The 15,391-nt window shown below is 38.4% G+C and overlaps 1 protein-coding gene across 1 annotated transcript; it reads left to right on the forward strand.

Moving 5' to 3' along the window:
* Positions 1-6,311, forward strand: acaa1 (acetyl-CoA acyltransferase 1). Its single transcript, XM_055882221.1, has 7 exons — positions 1-371; positions 3,196-3,289; positions 3,391-3,448; positions 3,535-3,614; positions 3,768-3,810; positions 5,138-5,236; positions 6,192-6,311. Exons 1-7 carry the CDS (start codon positions 195-197, stop codon positions 6,274-6,276), a joined length of 636 nt encoding a protein of 211 aa, XP_055738196.1. The 5' UTR covers positions 1-194; the 3' UTR covers positions 6,277-6,311.
* Positions 6,312-15,391: the final 9,080 nt, after the last annotated feature.

Here is a 15,391-nt window from a genome sequence, read left to right on the forward strand (position 1 = left end):
GTCGGCTGAAATGTCGAACGCTCCCAGTGTTGCAAGATACGAACTTTAGCCACACGATACACTGTAACAAACTCACCATTCCTGCGTAGACGCTTGCGAATAGACAGTGTTTGTGCATTGCACGGGCTTGATTGTGGTTGTATATCAGTGGATAGTTTAGCTTAAAGTATCAGTTTACTTACTTTAACACCACAATGCACAGAGTAAAGGTCGTTTTTGGTCATTTATCGCCACCGAACACGTTCAAATCCCACAGTGATCACATTGTCTCCGGGGTAGAATGTAGTGCTTTATCCGCCAGCCCAGATGATATAGTGGTGGTCCACGGGCTGAGGACTGCTTTCGGCAAGGCTAAAAGAGGATCTTTCAAGGTAAGGAGGACTAACGTCGCGTTTCAAATCAAATGGGGAAAAAGCTCAGACTGGGAAAAAGCGATTTGAATGGTGCTTCTACACCTGCATTGCTTGCTGTTTGGGGTTTTAGGCTGGGTTTCTGTTCAACACTTTCAGATATCAGCTGATGTAAGAAGGGCTATATAAATACATTTGATTTGATCCAACTCGGAATTCCACATCCGGAACGCGTTTCTCTTTCTAGAACTCCGACTTTCCGAGCTGAAGATCACTGACGTCATGATTTGACCTCGTATTTCCCCGAGTTCCCAGTTGTTTTGAACGCGGCAATAGCCCTTGATCATGACTCCATTACATTAGACATACAGAGCCTTCAGAAAGTATTCATACTCCTGACTTATTCCACATTTTGTTGTGTTTAAAGCCTGAATTCAAAATGGATAAAAAAATAAAGATCTCATCCACCTACACACAATACCCTATAACAGCGGAAATACAGGAGTATTTCCAAAATCCTTTAAAAAACATAAACATTAATATATATATCATTAATATGTACATTAATATATATATTCGTATTCAGGACATAAAGTTCATTTCTTTGCCCCATTTTTTGCAGTATTACTTTAGTGCCTTGCTGCAAACAGGATGCATGTTTTGGAATATTTGTTATTCTGTCTTTTCACTCTATCAATTAGGTTAGTATTGTGGAGTAACTGCAATGTTGTTGATCCATTCTCAGTTTTCTTTGGTAATTTTTCCGGGGCCTTCCTCTGACACCGCCTGATAGCGATCTTGGATGTAAGGGAGCTTGGCCCCAGTGATATACTGGTCTGTCCGTACCACCCTCTAGCGCTTTGCCATACCAAACGGGGAATCAGCCAGTCAAGATGATTTCTGGTGCACCTGTAAAACTTTGAGGGTCCGAGGGCACATCTTTTCATCCTTCTGCGGGGGAAGAGGCGCCGTCGTGCCCTCTTAACATGGTCCACACACCCGCACGGTCGCTAAGTCCTTAGTGTTGCTTATCCTTATGCTGCTTCAATGTATCCCATATCAGCTGTAAAATGTTTTGGTCACAGAGAAAAAGCACATCTCTCAACTGTTGTTACCAACAACCTGGGATCACTAGTTATTACTTATAAAAATACTAAATATAAACGCAACAGGTAAAGTGTTGGTCCAATGTTTCATGAGTTGAAATAAAAGATCTCAGAAATGTTCCATACGCACAAGCTGATTTCTCTCTAATGTTGTGCACAAATTTGTTTACATCCCTGTTAGTGAGCATTTCTCCTTTGCCAAGATACTATATCCACTTGGCAGGTGTAACATATGTGTGACATATGAAGAAGGCACTGAATAATCTCAGCGATTGTTCAAATAATAAACCAAACAACATTGTAGCCTCATTATACTGAACAAAAATATAAACGCAACAATTTCAACCATTTTACTGAGGTACAGTTCATGTAAATTGAAGTAAATTTATTTAGGCACTAAACTATAGATTTCATATGACTACTGGGAATACTAAATAAAGTAAAGGCTTGGATCAGAAAACCAGTCAGTATCTGGTGTAACCACCGTTGGCCTCATGCAACGTGTCACATCACCTTTTCATGATCAGGCTGTTGATTGTGGCCTGTGGAATGTTGTCCCACTCCTCTTCAATGGCTGCGCGAAGTTGCGGGAACTGGAACATGCTGTCGTACACGTCGATCCAGAGCATCCCGAACATGCTCAATGGGTGGCATGCCTGGTGAGTGTGCAGGCCATCGAAGAACTGGGACATTTTCAGCTTCCAGATATTGTATACAGATCCTAGCGACATAGGGCCGTGCATTGTCATGCTGAAACATGAGGTGGTGGCGGCGGATGAATGTAACGGCAATGGGCCTCAGGATCTCGTTTATACGGTATCTCTATTCAAATTGCCATTGTTAAAATGCAATTGTGTTCGTTTATACCTACTCATGACAAAACGCCGCCGCCGCCATGAGGCACTCTGTTGACATCCGTAAACCGCTCACCCACACAACGCCAGACACGTGGACTGTGGTTGTGAGGCCCGGTTGGGCGTACTGCCAAATTCTCGAAAAATACGTTGGATGCGGCTCATGGTAGAGAAATGAACATTACAATTCTATGGCAACAGATCTGGTGGACATTCTTGCGGTCAGCATGCCAATTTCCCGCTCCCTCAAAACTTGACATCTGTGGCATTGTGTTGTGACAAAACGGCACATTTTAGTGTGAGCTTTTATTGTCCCCAGCACAAGGCGATCGGACAAAAACCTAACCACTTCAATGACTAATTTATCTGAACGGGGGAAAAAAACACCACCAAATTCACTGAGAATACAAACAGTATGTTGAACAAACAATGCTCCACGTCCCAGCTTTATAGTACTGGTCAAACATGGAGAACTGACACTGTACTGGCTGTTGGGGTTAATGTGGGGTTTGGAGGGTCCATTGGTGGCTTCTGACCATGTCTTAATCATTGTTAAGGGATTTGGTCCAAATCAGACTTTAGCTACTATAGTTATTGAATATTATATGAATCCTATAAACAATTTGGGTGCAATCAATTAGCTTAATTTCTCAAAGTGTAATCTTTCAACAAAATAATGTTTCAGACATGCTAATCGTATCTGTTTCTAACTACAGAAACTATTTGAGAACAATCTGAGATGGTTGGTGTCAAATCCTCTTCTGCTTTGTGAGGTGGAATGACCCATGTGTAACTCAATGGTCTGTCTGTCTGTCTGTCTGTCTGTCTGTCTGTCTGTCTGTCTGTCTGTGTCTGTCTGTGTCTGTCTGTCTGTCTGTCTGTCAGGACACCACTCCAGACGAGCTGTTGAGTCGTGTGATGACAGCGGTCCTGGTAGATGTGGGACTGTCACCTGAGAGACTAGGGGACATCTGTGTGGGTGAGTAATCAATGGCTTCCTACCCCATAGAAGACCTACGATAAGGGTTTATACGTCATGTTTAATGTATACTTTAGCAGTAATGTTTTTCTGCCCTCTAGGTAACGTTCTGCAGCCTGGGGCAGGTGCTCTCATGGCCAGAGTGGCTCACTTCCTCAGGTGAGTCTGCCTTACTGTTAGATACGACGCACAGGTAAATAGAATGGCACTGAGTGGTTTTAACCAGGAATGTATGTCTTTCCTAGTGAGTTCCCAGAGACGGTCCCTGTCTACACCGTCAACAGGATGTGTTCCTCTGGACTACAGGCTCTGTTCAACATCGCAGGTAATAATCCCACATATTAGTGTTAGTGTGTAGGCCTATGTAACTAGATGAACTCTTCAGCCCTCATTTATGGCTACAAACTCCATCTTTAGGAACTATCACACCACCATGATAGAGTTGATTTAGTTAACATGTGTTCTCTCTATGTTCCAGGAGCCATCAGGAGTGGGTCATATGATATGGGTCTGGCCTGTGGGTTAGTATAGTCTCCTGTTTTAACCTTGTATGCCTGAAGAATGGATCCTATTTCACTCTTAATATAAAGTCCAGGTTCCTGAACAGTATAGAAGTTGAACCTATAACCTGCCGAAACAGTCCAGGTTCCTGAACAGTATAGAAGTTGAACCTATAACCTGCCGACCCAGTCCAGGTTCCTGAACAGTATAGAAGTTGAACCTATAACCTGCCGAAACAGTCCAGGTTCCTGAACAGTATAGAAGTTGAACCTTATAACCTGCCGACCCAGTCCAGGTTCCTGAACAGTATAGAAGTTGAACCTATAACCTGCCGAAACAGTCCAGGTTCCTGAACAGTATAGAAGTTGAACCTATAACCTGCCGACCCAGTCCAGGTTCCTGAACAGTATAGAAGTTGAACCTATAACCTGCCGAAACAGTCCAGGTTCCTGAACAGTATAGAAGTTGAACCTATAACCTGCCGACCCAGTCCAGGTTCCTGAACAGTATAGAAGTTGAACCTATAACCTGCCGAAACAGTCCAGGTTCCTGAACAGTATAGAAGTTGAACCTTATAACCTGCCGACCCAGTCCAGGTTCCTGAACAGTATAGAAGTTGAACCTATAACCTGCCGAAACAGTCCAGGTTCCTGAACAGTATAGAAGTTGAACCTTATAACCTGCCGACCCAGTCCAGGTTCCTGAACAGTATAGAAGTTGAACCTATAACCTGCCGACCCAGTCCAGGTTCCTGAACAGTATAGAAGTTGAACCTATAACCTGCCGACCCAGTCCAGGTTCCTAAACAGTATAGAAGTTGAACCTTATAACCTGCCGACCCAGTCCAGGTTCCTAAACAGTATAGAAGTTGAACCTTATAACCTGCCGACCCAGTCCAGGTTCCTGAACAGTATAGAAGTTGAACCTATAACCTGCCGACCCAGTCCAAGTTCCTGAACAGTATAGAAGTTGAACCTATAACCTGCCGACCCAGTCCAGGTTCCTAAACAGTATAGAAGTTGAACCTTATAACCTGCCGACCCAGTCCAGGTTCCTAAACAGTATACAAGTTGAACCTTATAACCTGCCGACCCAGTCCAGGTTCCTGAACAGTATAGAAGTTGAACCTATAACCTGCCGACACAGTCCAGCTTCCTGAACAGTATCGAAGTTGAACCTATAACCAAAACAGTATAGAAGTTGAACCTATAACCTGCCGACCCAGTCCAGGTTCCTGAACAGTATAGAAGTTGAACCTATAACCAAAACAGTATAGAAGTTGAACCTATAACCTGCCGACCCAGTCCAGGTTCCTGAATGGCTACTGTTATTTTGGCTTGTCTCCAGAGTGGAGAGCATGTCTCTGCGGGACACTGGGGAACCAGGCGATGTGAGCTCCAGACTTATGGACTACGAGAAGGCTAGAGACTGTGTCATACCTATGGGGTAAGGTTGTGCATAACCATTTATATGAATTATGGCTAGGCTATATGAAGCTATATGAATTATGGCTAGGCTATATGATGCTATATGAATTATGGCTAGGCTATATGATGCTATGTGAATTATGGCTAGGCTATATGATGCTATGTGAATTATGGCTAGGCTATATGATGCTATGTGAATTATGGCTAGGCTATATGATGCTATGTGAATTATGGCTAGGCTATATGATGCTATATGAATTATGGCTAGGCTATATGATGCTATATGAATTATGGCTAGGCTATATGATGCTATGTGAATTATGGCTAGGCTATATGAATTATGGCTAGGCTATATGATGCTATGTGAATTATTGCTAGGCTATATGATGCTATGTGAATTATGGCTAGGCTATATGATGCTATGTGAATTATGGCTAGGCTATATGATGCTATGTGAATTATGGCTAGGCTATATGATGCCATATGATTTACATCTGCAAATGTAGCGGCAATGTGGCAATGACAAAGGCTGATTAGAACGTTTCACAGAGAACTTGAAATGGAGGTTGGGTATTGCACGTTTGCAACAACGTATCCAGTTAATGCTAGCTCAGTGTGTTATTCCCCTGTTCCTCTGAACACAGTACATTAGCATCAGTTAGAATACAGAAGGTTCCCCTGTTCCTCTGAACACATTACATTATCAGCAGTTCGTTTTCTGACCTTAGCCCCATGCAGCATTTATTCTGACTCAGATTAGTCTCACAGTGGAACACAGTGGTAACCATAGTAACAGGGGTAGTGGTTGTGATCGGTCACTGCTCTCTGTACCACATGGTACTACTACTACTGGGAATATCAATTGAGCACCTCTCTGTGGGACTGACTGCAGTGGTGTCATGTTGTCTGTGTTGATAATGTGCCCGGGCTGCGGTGTGTGTCACCATATAATAATCTGTGTGTTTCGGCGGCAGCATCACCTCAGAGAATGTGGCAGAGCGGTTCGGTGTCTCCAGAGAGAAGCAGGATGCATTTGCCTTCAGCTCTCAGCAGAAGTAAGAGAATTATGTCATAATATTACCATGGAGCTGTTATCCACTCTGATATAATATTACCATGGAGCTGTTATCCACTCTGATATAATATTACCATGGAGCTGTTATCCACTCTGATATAATATTACCATGGAGCTGTTATCCACTCTGATATAATATTACCATGGAGCTGTTATCCACTCTGATATAATATTACCATGGAGCTGTTATCCACTCTGATATAATATTACCATGGAGCTGTTATCCACTGATATAATATTACCATGGAGCTGGTATCCACTCTGATATAATATTACCATGGAGCTGTTATCCACTCTGATATAATATTACCATGGAGCTGTTATCCACTGATATAATATTACCATGGAGCTGGTATCCACTCTGATATAATATTACCATGGAGCTGTTATCCACTGATATAATATTACCATGGAGCTGTTATCCACTCTGATATAATATTACCATGGAGCTGTTATCCACTCTGATATAATATTACCATGGAGCTGTTATCCACTGATATAATATTACCATGGAGCTGTTATCCACTGATATAATATTACCATGGAGCTGTTATCCACTCTGATATAATATTACCATGGAGCTGTTATCCACTGATATAATATTACCATGGAGCTGTTATCCACTGATATAATATTACCATGGAGCTGTTATCCTCTGATATAATATTACCATGGAGCTGTTATCCTCTGATATAATATTACCATGGAGCTGTTATCCACTCTGATATAATATTACCATGGAGCTGTTATCCACTCTGATATAATATTACCATGGAGCTGTTATCCACTCTGATATAATATTACCATGGAGCTGTTATCCACTGATATAATATTACCATGGAGCTGTTATCCACTCTGATATAATATTACCATGGAGCTGTTATCCACTCTGATATAATATTACCATGGAGCTGTTATCCACTCTGATATAATATTACCATGGAGCTGTTATCCACTCTGATATAATATTACCATGGAGCTGTTATCCACTCTGATATAATATTACCATGGAGCTGTTATCCACTGATATAATATTACCATGGAGCTGTTATCCACTGATATAATATTACCATGGAGCTGTTATCCACTGATATAATATTACCATGGAGCTGTTATCCACTGATATAATATTACCATGGAGCTGTTATCCACTGATATAATATTACCATGGAGCTGTTATCCACTGATATAATATTACCATGGAGCTGTTATCCACTGATATAATATTACCATGGAGCTGTTATCCACTGATATAATATTACCATGGAGCTGTTATCCACTGATATAATATTACCATGGAGCTGTTATCCATCTGATATAATATTACCATGGAGCTGTTATCCACTCTGATATAATATTACCATGGAGCTGTTATCCACTCTGATATAATATTACCATGGAGCTGTTATCCACTCTGATATAATATTACCATGGAGCTGTTATCCACTGATATAATATTACCATGGAGCTGTTATCCACTGATATAATATTACCATGGAGCTGTTATCCACTCTGATATAATATTACCATGGAGCTGTTATCCTCTGATATAATATTACCATGGAGCTGTTATCCTCTGATATAATATTACCATGGAGCTGTTATCCACTGATATAATATTACCATGGAGCTGTTATCCACTGATATAATATTACCATGGAGCTGTTATCCACTGATATAATATTACCATGGAGCTGTTATCCACTCTGATATAATATTACCATGGAGCTGTTATCCACTCTGATATAATATTACCATGGAGCTGTTATCCACTCTGATATAATATTACCATGGAGCTGTTATCCATCTGATATAATATTACCATGGAGCTGTTATCCACTGATATAATATTACCATGGAGCTGTTATCCACTCTGATATAATATTACCATGGAGCTGTTATCCACTGATATAATATTACCATGGAGCTGTTATCCACTGATATAATATTACCATGGAGCTGTTATCCACTGATATAATATTACCATGGAGCTGTTATCCACTGATATAATATTACCATGGAGCTGTTATCCACCTGATATAATATTACCATGGAGCTGTTATCCACTGATATAATATTACCATGGAGCTGTTATCCACTGATATAATATTACCATGGAGCTGTTATCCACTGATATAATATTACCATGGAGCTGTTATCCACTCTGATATAATATTACCATGGAGCTGTTATCCACTGATATAATATTACCATGGAGCTGTTATCCACTCTGATATAATATTACCATGGAGCTGTTATCCACTCTGATATAATATTACCATGGAGCTGTTATCCACTGATATAATATTACCATGGAGCTGTTATCCACTGATATAATATTACCATGGAGCTGTTATCCACTGATATAATATTACCATGGAGCTGTTATCCACTCTGATATAATATTACCATGGAGCTGTTATCCACTGATATAATATTACCATGGAGCTGTTATCCACTGATATAATATTACCATGGAGCTGTTATCCACTGATATAATATTACCATGGAGCTGTTATCCACTGATATAATATTACCATGGAGCTGTTATCCACTGATATAATATTACCATGGAGCTGTTATCCACTGATATAATATTACCATGGAGCTGTTATCCACTCTGATATAATATTACCATGGAGCTGTTATCCACTCTGATATAATATTACCATGGAGCTGTTATCCACTGATATAATATTACCATGGAGCTGTTATCCACTGATATAATATTACCATGGAGCTGTTATCCACTCTGATATAATATTACCATGGAGCTGTTATCCACTCTGATATAATATTACCATGGAGCTGTTATCCACTCTGATATAATATTACCATGGAGCTGTTATCCTCTGATATAATATTACCATGGAGCTGTTATCCACTGATATAATATTACCATGGAGCTGTTATCCACTGATATAATATTACCATGGAGCTGTTATCCACTGATATAATATTACCATGGAGCTGTTATCCACTGATATAATATTACCATGGAGCTGTTATCCACTCTGATATAATATTACCATGGAGCTGTTATCCACTGATATAATATTACCATGGAGCTGTTATCCACTGATATAATATTACCATGGAGCTGTTATCCACTCTGATATAATATTACCATGGAGCTGTTATCCACTCTGATATAATATTACCATGGAGCTGTTATCCACTGATATAATATTACCATGGAGCTGTTATCCACTGATATAATATTACCATGGAGCTGTTATCCACTGATATAATATTACCATGGAGCTGTTATCCACTGATATAATATTACCATGGAGCTGTTATCCACTCTGATATAATATTACCATGGAGCTGTTATCCACTGATATAATATTACCATGGAGCTGTTATCCACTGATATAATATTACCATGGAGCTGTTATCCACTGATATAATATTACCATGGAGCTGTTATCCACTGATATAATATTACCATGGAGCTGTTATCCACTGATATAATATTACCATGGAGCTGTTATCCACTGATATAATATTACCATGGAGCTGTTATCCACTCTGATATAATATTACCATGGAGCTGTTATCCACTCTGATATAATATTACCATGGAGCTGTTATCCTCTGATATAATATTACCATGGAGCTGTTATCCACTCTGATATAATATTACCATGGAGCTGTTATCCACTGATATAATATTACCATGGAGCTGTTATCCACTCTGATATAATATTACCATGGAGCTGTTATCCACTGATATAATATTACCATGGAGCTGTTATCCACTGATATAATATTACCATGGAGCTGTTATCCACTCTGATATAATATTACCATGGAGCTGTTATCCACTCTGATATAATATTACCATGGAGCTGTTATCCACTGATATAATATTACCATGGAGCTGTTATCCACTGATATAATATTACCATGGAGCTGTTATCCACTCTGATATAATATTACCATGGAGCTGTTATCCATCTGATATAATATTACCATGGAGCTGTTATCCATCTGATATAATATTACCATGGAGCTGTTATCCACTCTGATATAATATTACCATGGAGCTGTTATCCACTGATATAATATTACCATGGAGCTGTTATCCACTGATATAATATTACCATGGAGCTGTTATCCACTCTGATATAATATTACCATGGAGCTGTTATCCACTGATATAATATTACCATGGAGCTGTTATCCACTCTGATATAATATTACCATGGAGCTGTTATCCACTGATATAATATTACCATGGAGCTGTTATCCACTGATATAATATTACCATGGAGCTGTTATCCACTGATATAATATTACCATGGAGCTGTTATCCACTCTGATATAATATTACCATGGAGCTGTTATCCACTCTGATATAATATTACCATGGAGCTGTTATCCACTGATATAATATTACCATGGAGCTGTTATCCACCTGATATAATATTACCATGGAGCTGTTATCCACTCTGATATAATATTACCATGGAGCTGTTATCCACTGATATAATATTACCATGGAGCTGTTATCCACTCTGATATAATATTACCATGGAGCTGTTATCCACTCTGATATAATATTACCATGGAGCTGTTATCCACTGATATAATATTACCATGGAGCTGTTATCCACTCTGATATAATATTACCATGGAGCTGTTATCCACTCTGATATAATATTACCATGGAGCTGTTATCCACTGATATAATATTACCATGGAGCTGTTATCCACTGATATAATATTACCATGGAGCTGTTATCCACTCTGATATAATATTACCATGGAGCTGTTATCCACTGATATAATATTACCATGGAGCTGTTATCCACTCTGATATAATATTACCATGGAGCTGTTATCCACTCTGATATAATATTACCATGGAGCTGTTATCCACTCTGATATAATATTACCATGGAGCTGTTATCCACTGATATAATATTACCATGGAGCTGTTATCCACTCTGATATAATATTACCATGGAGCTGTTATCCACTCTGATATAATATTACCATGGAGCTGTTATCCACTCTGATATAATATTACCATGGAGCTGTTATCCACTCTGATATAATATTACCATGGAGCTGTTATCCACTCTGATATAATATTACCATGGAGCTGTTATCCACTCTGATATAATATTACCATGGAGCTGTTATCCACTCTGATATAATATTACCATGGAGCTGTTATCCACTCTGATATAATATTACCATGGAGCTGTTATCCACTCTGATATAATATTACCATGGAGCTGTTATCCACTCTGATATAATATTACCATGGAGCTGTTATCCACTCTGATATAATATTACCATGGAGCTGTTATCCACTGATATAATATTACCATGGAGCTGTTATCCACTGATATAATATTACCATGGAGCTGTTATCCACTCTGATATAATATTACCATGGAGCTGTTATCCACTGATATAATATTACCATGGAGCTGTTATCCACTCTGATATAATATTACCATGGAGCTGTTATCCACTGATATAATATTACCATGGAGCTGTTATCCACTGATATAATATTACCATGGAGCTGTTATCCATCTGATATAATATTACCATGGAGCTGTTATCCACTCTGATATAATATTACCATGGAGCTGTTATCCACTCTGATATAATATTACCATGGAGCTGTTATCCACTCTGATATAATATTACCATGGAGCTGTTATCCACCTGATATAATATTACCATGGAGCTGTTATCCACTGATATAATATTACCATGGAGCTGTTATCCACTCTGATATAATATTACCATGGAGCTGTTATCCACTCTGATATAATATTACCATGGAGCTGTTATCCACTCTGATATAATATTACCATGGAGCTGTTATCCACTCTGATATAATATTACCATGGAGCTGTTATCCACTCTGATATAATATTACCATGGAGCTGTTATCCACTGATATAATATTACCATGGAGCTGTTATCCACTCTGATATAATATTACCATGGAGCTGTTATCCACTCTGATATAATATTACCATGGAGCTGTTATCCACTCTGATATAATATTACCATGGAGCTGTTATCCACTCTGATATAATATTACCATGGAGCTGTTATCCACTGATATAATATTACCATGGAGCTGTTATCCACTGATATAATATTACCATGGAGCTGTTATCCACTCTGATATAATATTACCATGGAGCTGTTATCCACTCTGATATAATATTACCATGGAGCTGTTATCCACCTGATATAATATTACCATGGAGCTGTTATCCACTCTGATATAATATTACCATGGAGCTGTTATCCACCTGATATAATATTACCATGGAGCTGTTATCCACTCTGATATAATATTACCATGGAGCTGTTATCCACTGATATAATATTACCATGGAGCTGTTATCCATCTGATATAATATTACCATGGAGCTGTTATCCACTCTGATATAATATTACCATGGAGCTGTTATCCACTCTGATATAATATTACCATGGAGCTGTTATCCACTCTGATATAATATTACCATGGAGCTGTTATCCACTCTGATATAATATTACCATGGAGCTGTTATCCACTCTGATATAATATTACCATGGAGCTGTTATCCACTCTGATATAATATTACCATGGAGCTGTTATCCACTCTGATATAATATTACCATGGAGCTGTTATCCACTCTGATATAATATTACCATGGAGCTGTTATCCACTCTGATATAATATTACCATGGAGCTGTTATCCACTCTGATATAATATTACCATGGAGCTGTTATCCACTGATATAATATTACCATGGAGCTGTTATCCACTCTGATATAATATTACCATGGAGCTGTTATCCACTCTGATATAATATTACCATGGAGCTGTTATCCACTCTGATATAATATTACCATGGAGCTGTTATCCACTCTGATATAATATTACCATGGAGCTGTTATCCACTGATATAATATTACCATGGAGCTGTTATCCACTCGATATAATATTACCATGGAGCTGTTATCCACTCGATATAATATTACCATGGAGCTGTTATCCACTCTGATATAATATTACCATGGAGCTGTTATCCACTCTGATATAATATTACCATGGAGCTGTTATCCACTGATATAATATTACCATGGAGCTGTTATCCACTCTGATATAATATTACCATGGAGCTGTTATCCACTCTGATATAATATTACCATGGAGCTGTTATCCACTGATATAATATTACCATGGAGCTGTTATCCACTGATATAATATTACCATGGAGCTGTTATCCACTGATATAATATTACCATGGAGCTGTTATCCACTCTGATATAATATTACCATGGAGCTGTTATCCACTGATATAATATTACCATGGAGCTGTTATCCACTCGATATAATATTACCATGGAGCTGTTATCCACTCTGATATAATATTACCATGGAGCTGTTATCCACTCATATAATATTACCATGGAGCTGTTATCCACTGATATAATATTACCATGGAGCTGTTATCCACTCTGATATAATATTACCATGGAGCTGTTATCCACTCTGATATAATATTACCATGGAGCTGTTATCCACTCTGATATAATATTACCATGGAGCTGTTATCCACTCTGATATAATATTACCATGGAGCTGTTATCCACTGATATAATATTACCATGGAGCTGTTATCCACTCTGATATAATATTACCATGGAGCTGTTATCCACTCTGATATAATATTACCATGGAGCTGTTATCCACTCTGATATAATATTACCATGGAGCTGTTATCCATCTGATATAATATTACCATGGAGCTGTTATCCACTGATATAATATTACCATGGAGCTGTTATCCACCTGATATAATATTACCATGGAGCTGTTATCCACCTGATATAATATTACCATGGAGCTGTTATCCACTGATATAATATTACCATGGAGCTGTTATCCACTCTGATATAATATTACCATGGAGCTGTTATCCACCTGATATAATATTACCATGGAGCTGTTATCCACTCTGATATAATATTACCATGGAGCTGTTATCCACTCTGATATAATATTACCATGGAGCTGTTATCCACTCTGATATAATATTACCATGGAGCTGTTATCCACCTGATATAATATTACCATGGAGCTGTTATCCACTCTGATATAATATTACCATGGAGCTGTTATCCACTGATATAATATTACCATGGAGCTGTTATCCACTCTGATATAATATTACCATGGAGCTGTTATCCACTGATATAATATTACCATGGAGCTGTTATCCACTCTGATATAATATTACCATGGAGCTGTTATCCACCTGATATAATATTACCATGGAGCTGTTATCCACTCTGATATAATATTACCATGGAGCTGTTATCCACTCTGATATAATATTACCATGGAGCTGTTATCCACCTGATATAATATTACCATGGAGCTGTTATCCACTCTGATATAATATTACCATGGAGCTGTTATCCACTCTGATATAATATTACCATGGAGCTGTTATCCACTCTGATATAATATTACCATGGAGCTGTTATCCACTCTGATATAATATTACCATGGAGCTGTTATCCACTGATATAATATTACCATGGAGCTGTTATCCACTCTGATATAATATTACCATGGAGCTGTTATCCACTCTGATATAATATTACCATGGAGCTGTTATCCACTCTGATATAATATTACCATGGAGCTGTTATCCACTCTGATATAATATTACCATGGAGCTGTTATCCACTCTGATATAATATTACCATGGAGCTGTTATCCACTCTGATATAATATTACCATGGAGCTGTTATCCACTCTGATATAATATTACCATGGAGCTGTTATCCACTCTGATATAATATTACCATGGAGCTGTTATCCACTCTGATATAATATTACCATGGAGCTGTTATCCACTCTGATATAATATTACCATGGAGCTGTTATCCACTCTGATATAATATTACCATGGAGCTGTTATCCACTGATATAATATTACCATGGAGCTGTTATCCACTGATATAATATTACCATGGAGCTGTTATCCTCTGATATAATATTACCATGGAGCTGTTATCCACTGATATAATATTACCATGGAGCTGTTATCCACTC

Source organism: Salvelinus fontinalis, chromosome 25 (assembly GCF_029448725.1).
Source record: "Salvelinus fontinalis isolate EN_2023a chromosome 25, ASM2944872v1, whole genome shotgun sequence".
Taxonomy (NCBI): domain Eukaryota; kingdom Metazoa; phylum Chordata; class Actinopteri; order Salmoniformes; family Salmonidae; genus Salvelinus; species Salvelinus fontinalis.

Bases quoted from the DNA above. Each gene is read 5' to 3' on its own strand.
- acaa1 (XM_055882221.1), top strand. From the start codon at position 195: ATGCACAGAGTAAAGGTCGTTTTTGGTCATTTATCGCCACCGAACACG. The intron at 3,290-3,390 runs GTGAGTAATCAA...TCTGCCCTCTAG, and splicing joins ACTAGGGGACATCTGTGTGG to GTAACGTTCTGCAGCCTGGG. The intron at 3,615-3,767 runs GTAATAATCCCA...TCTATGTTCCAG, and splicing joins GGCTCTGTTCAACATCGCAG to GAGCCATCAGGAGTGGGTCA.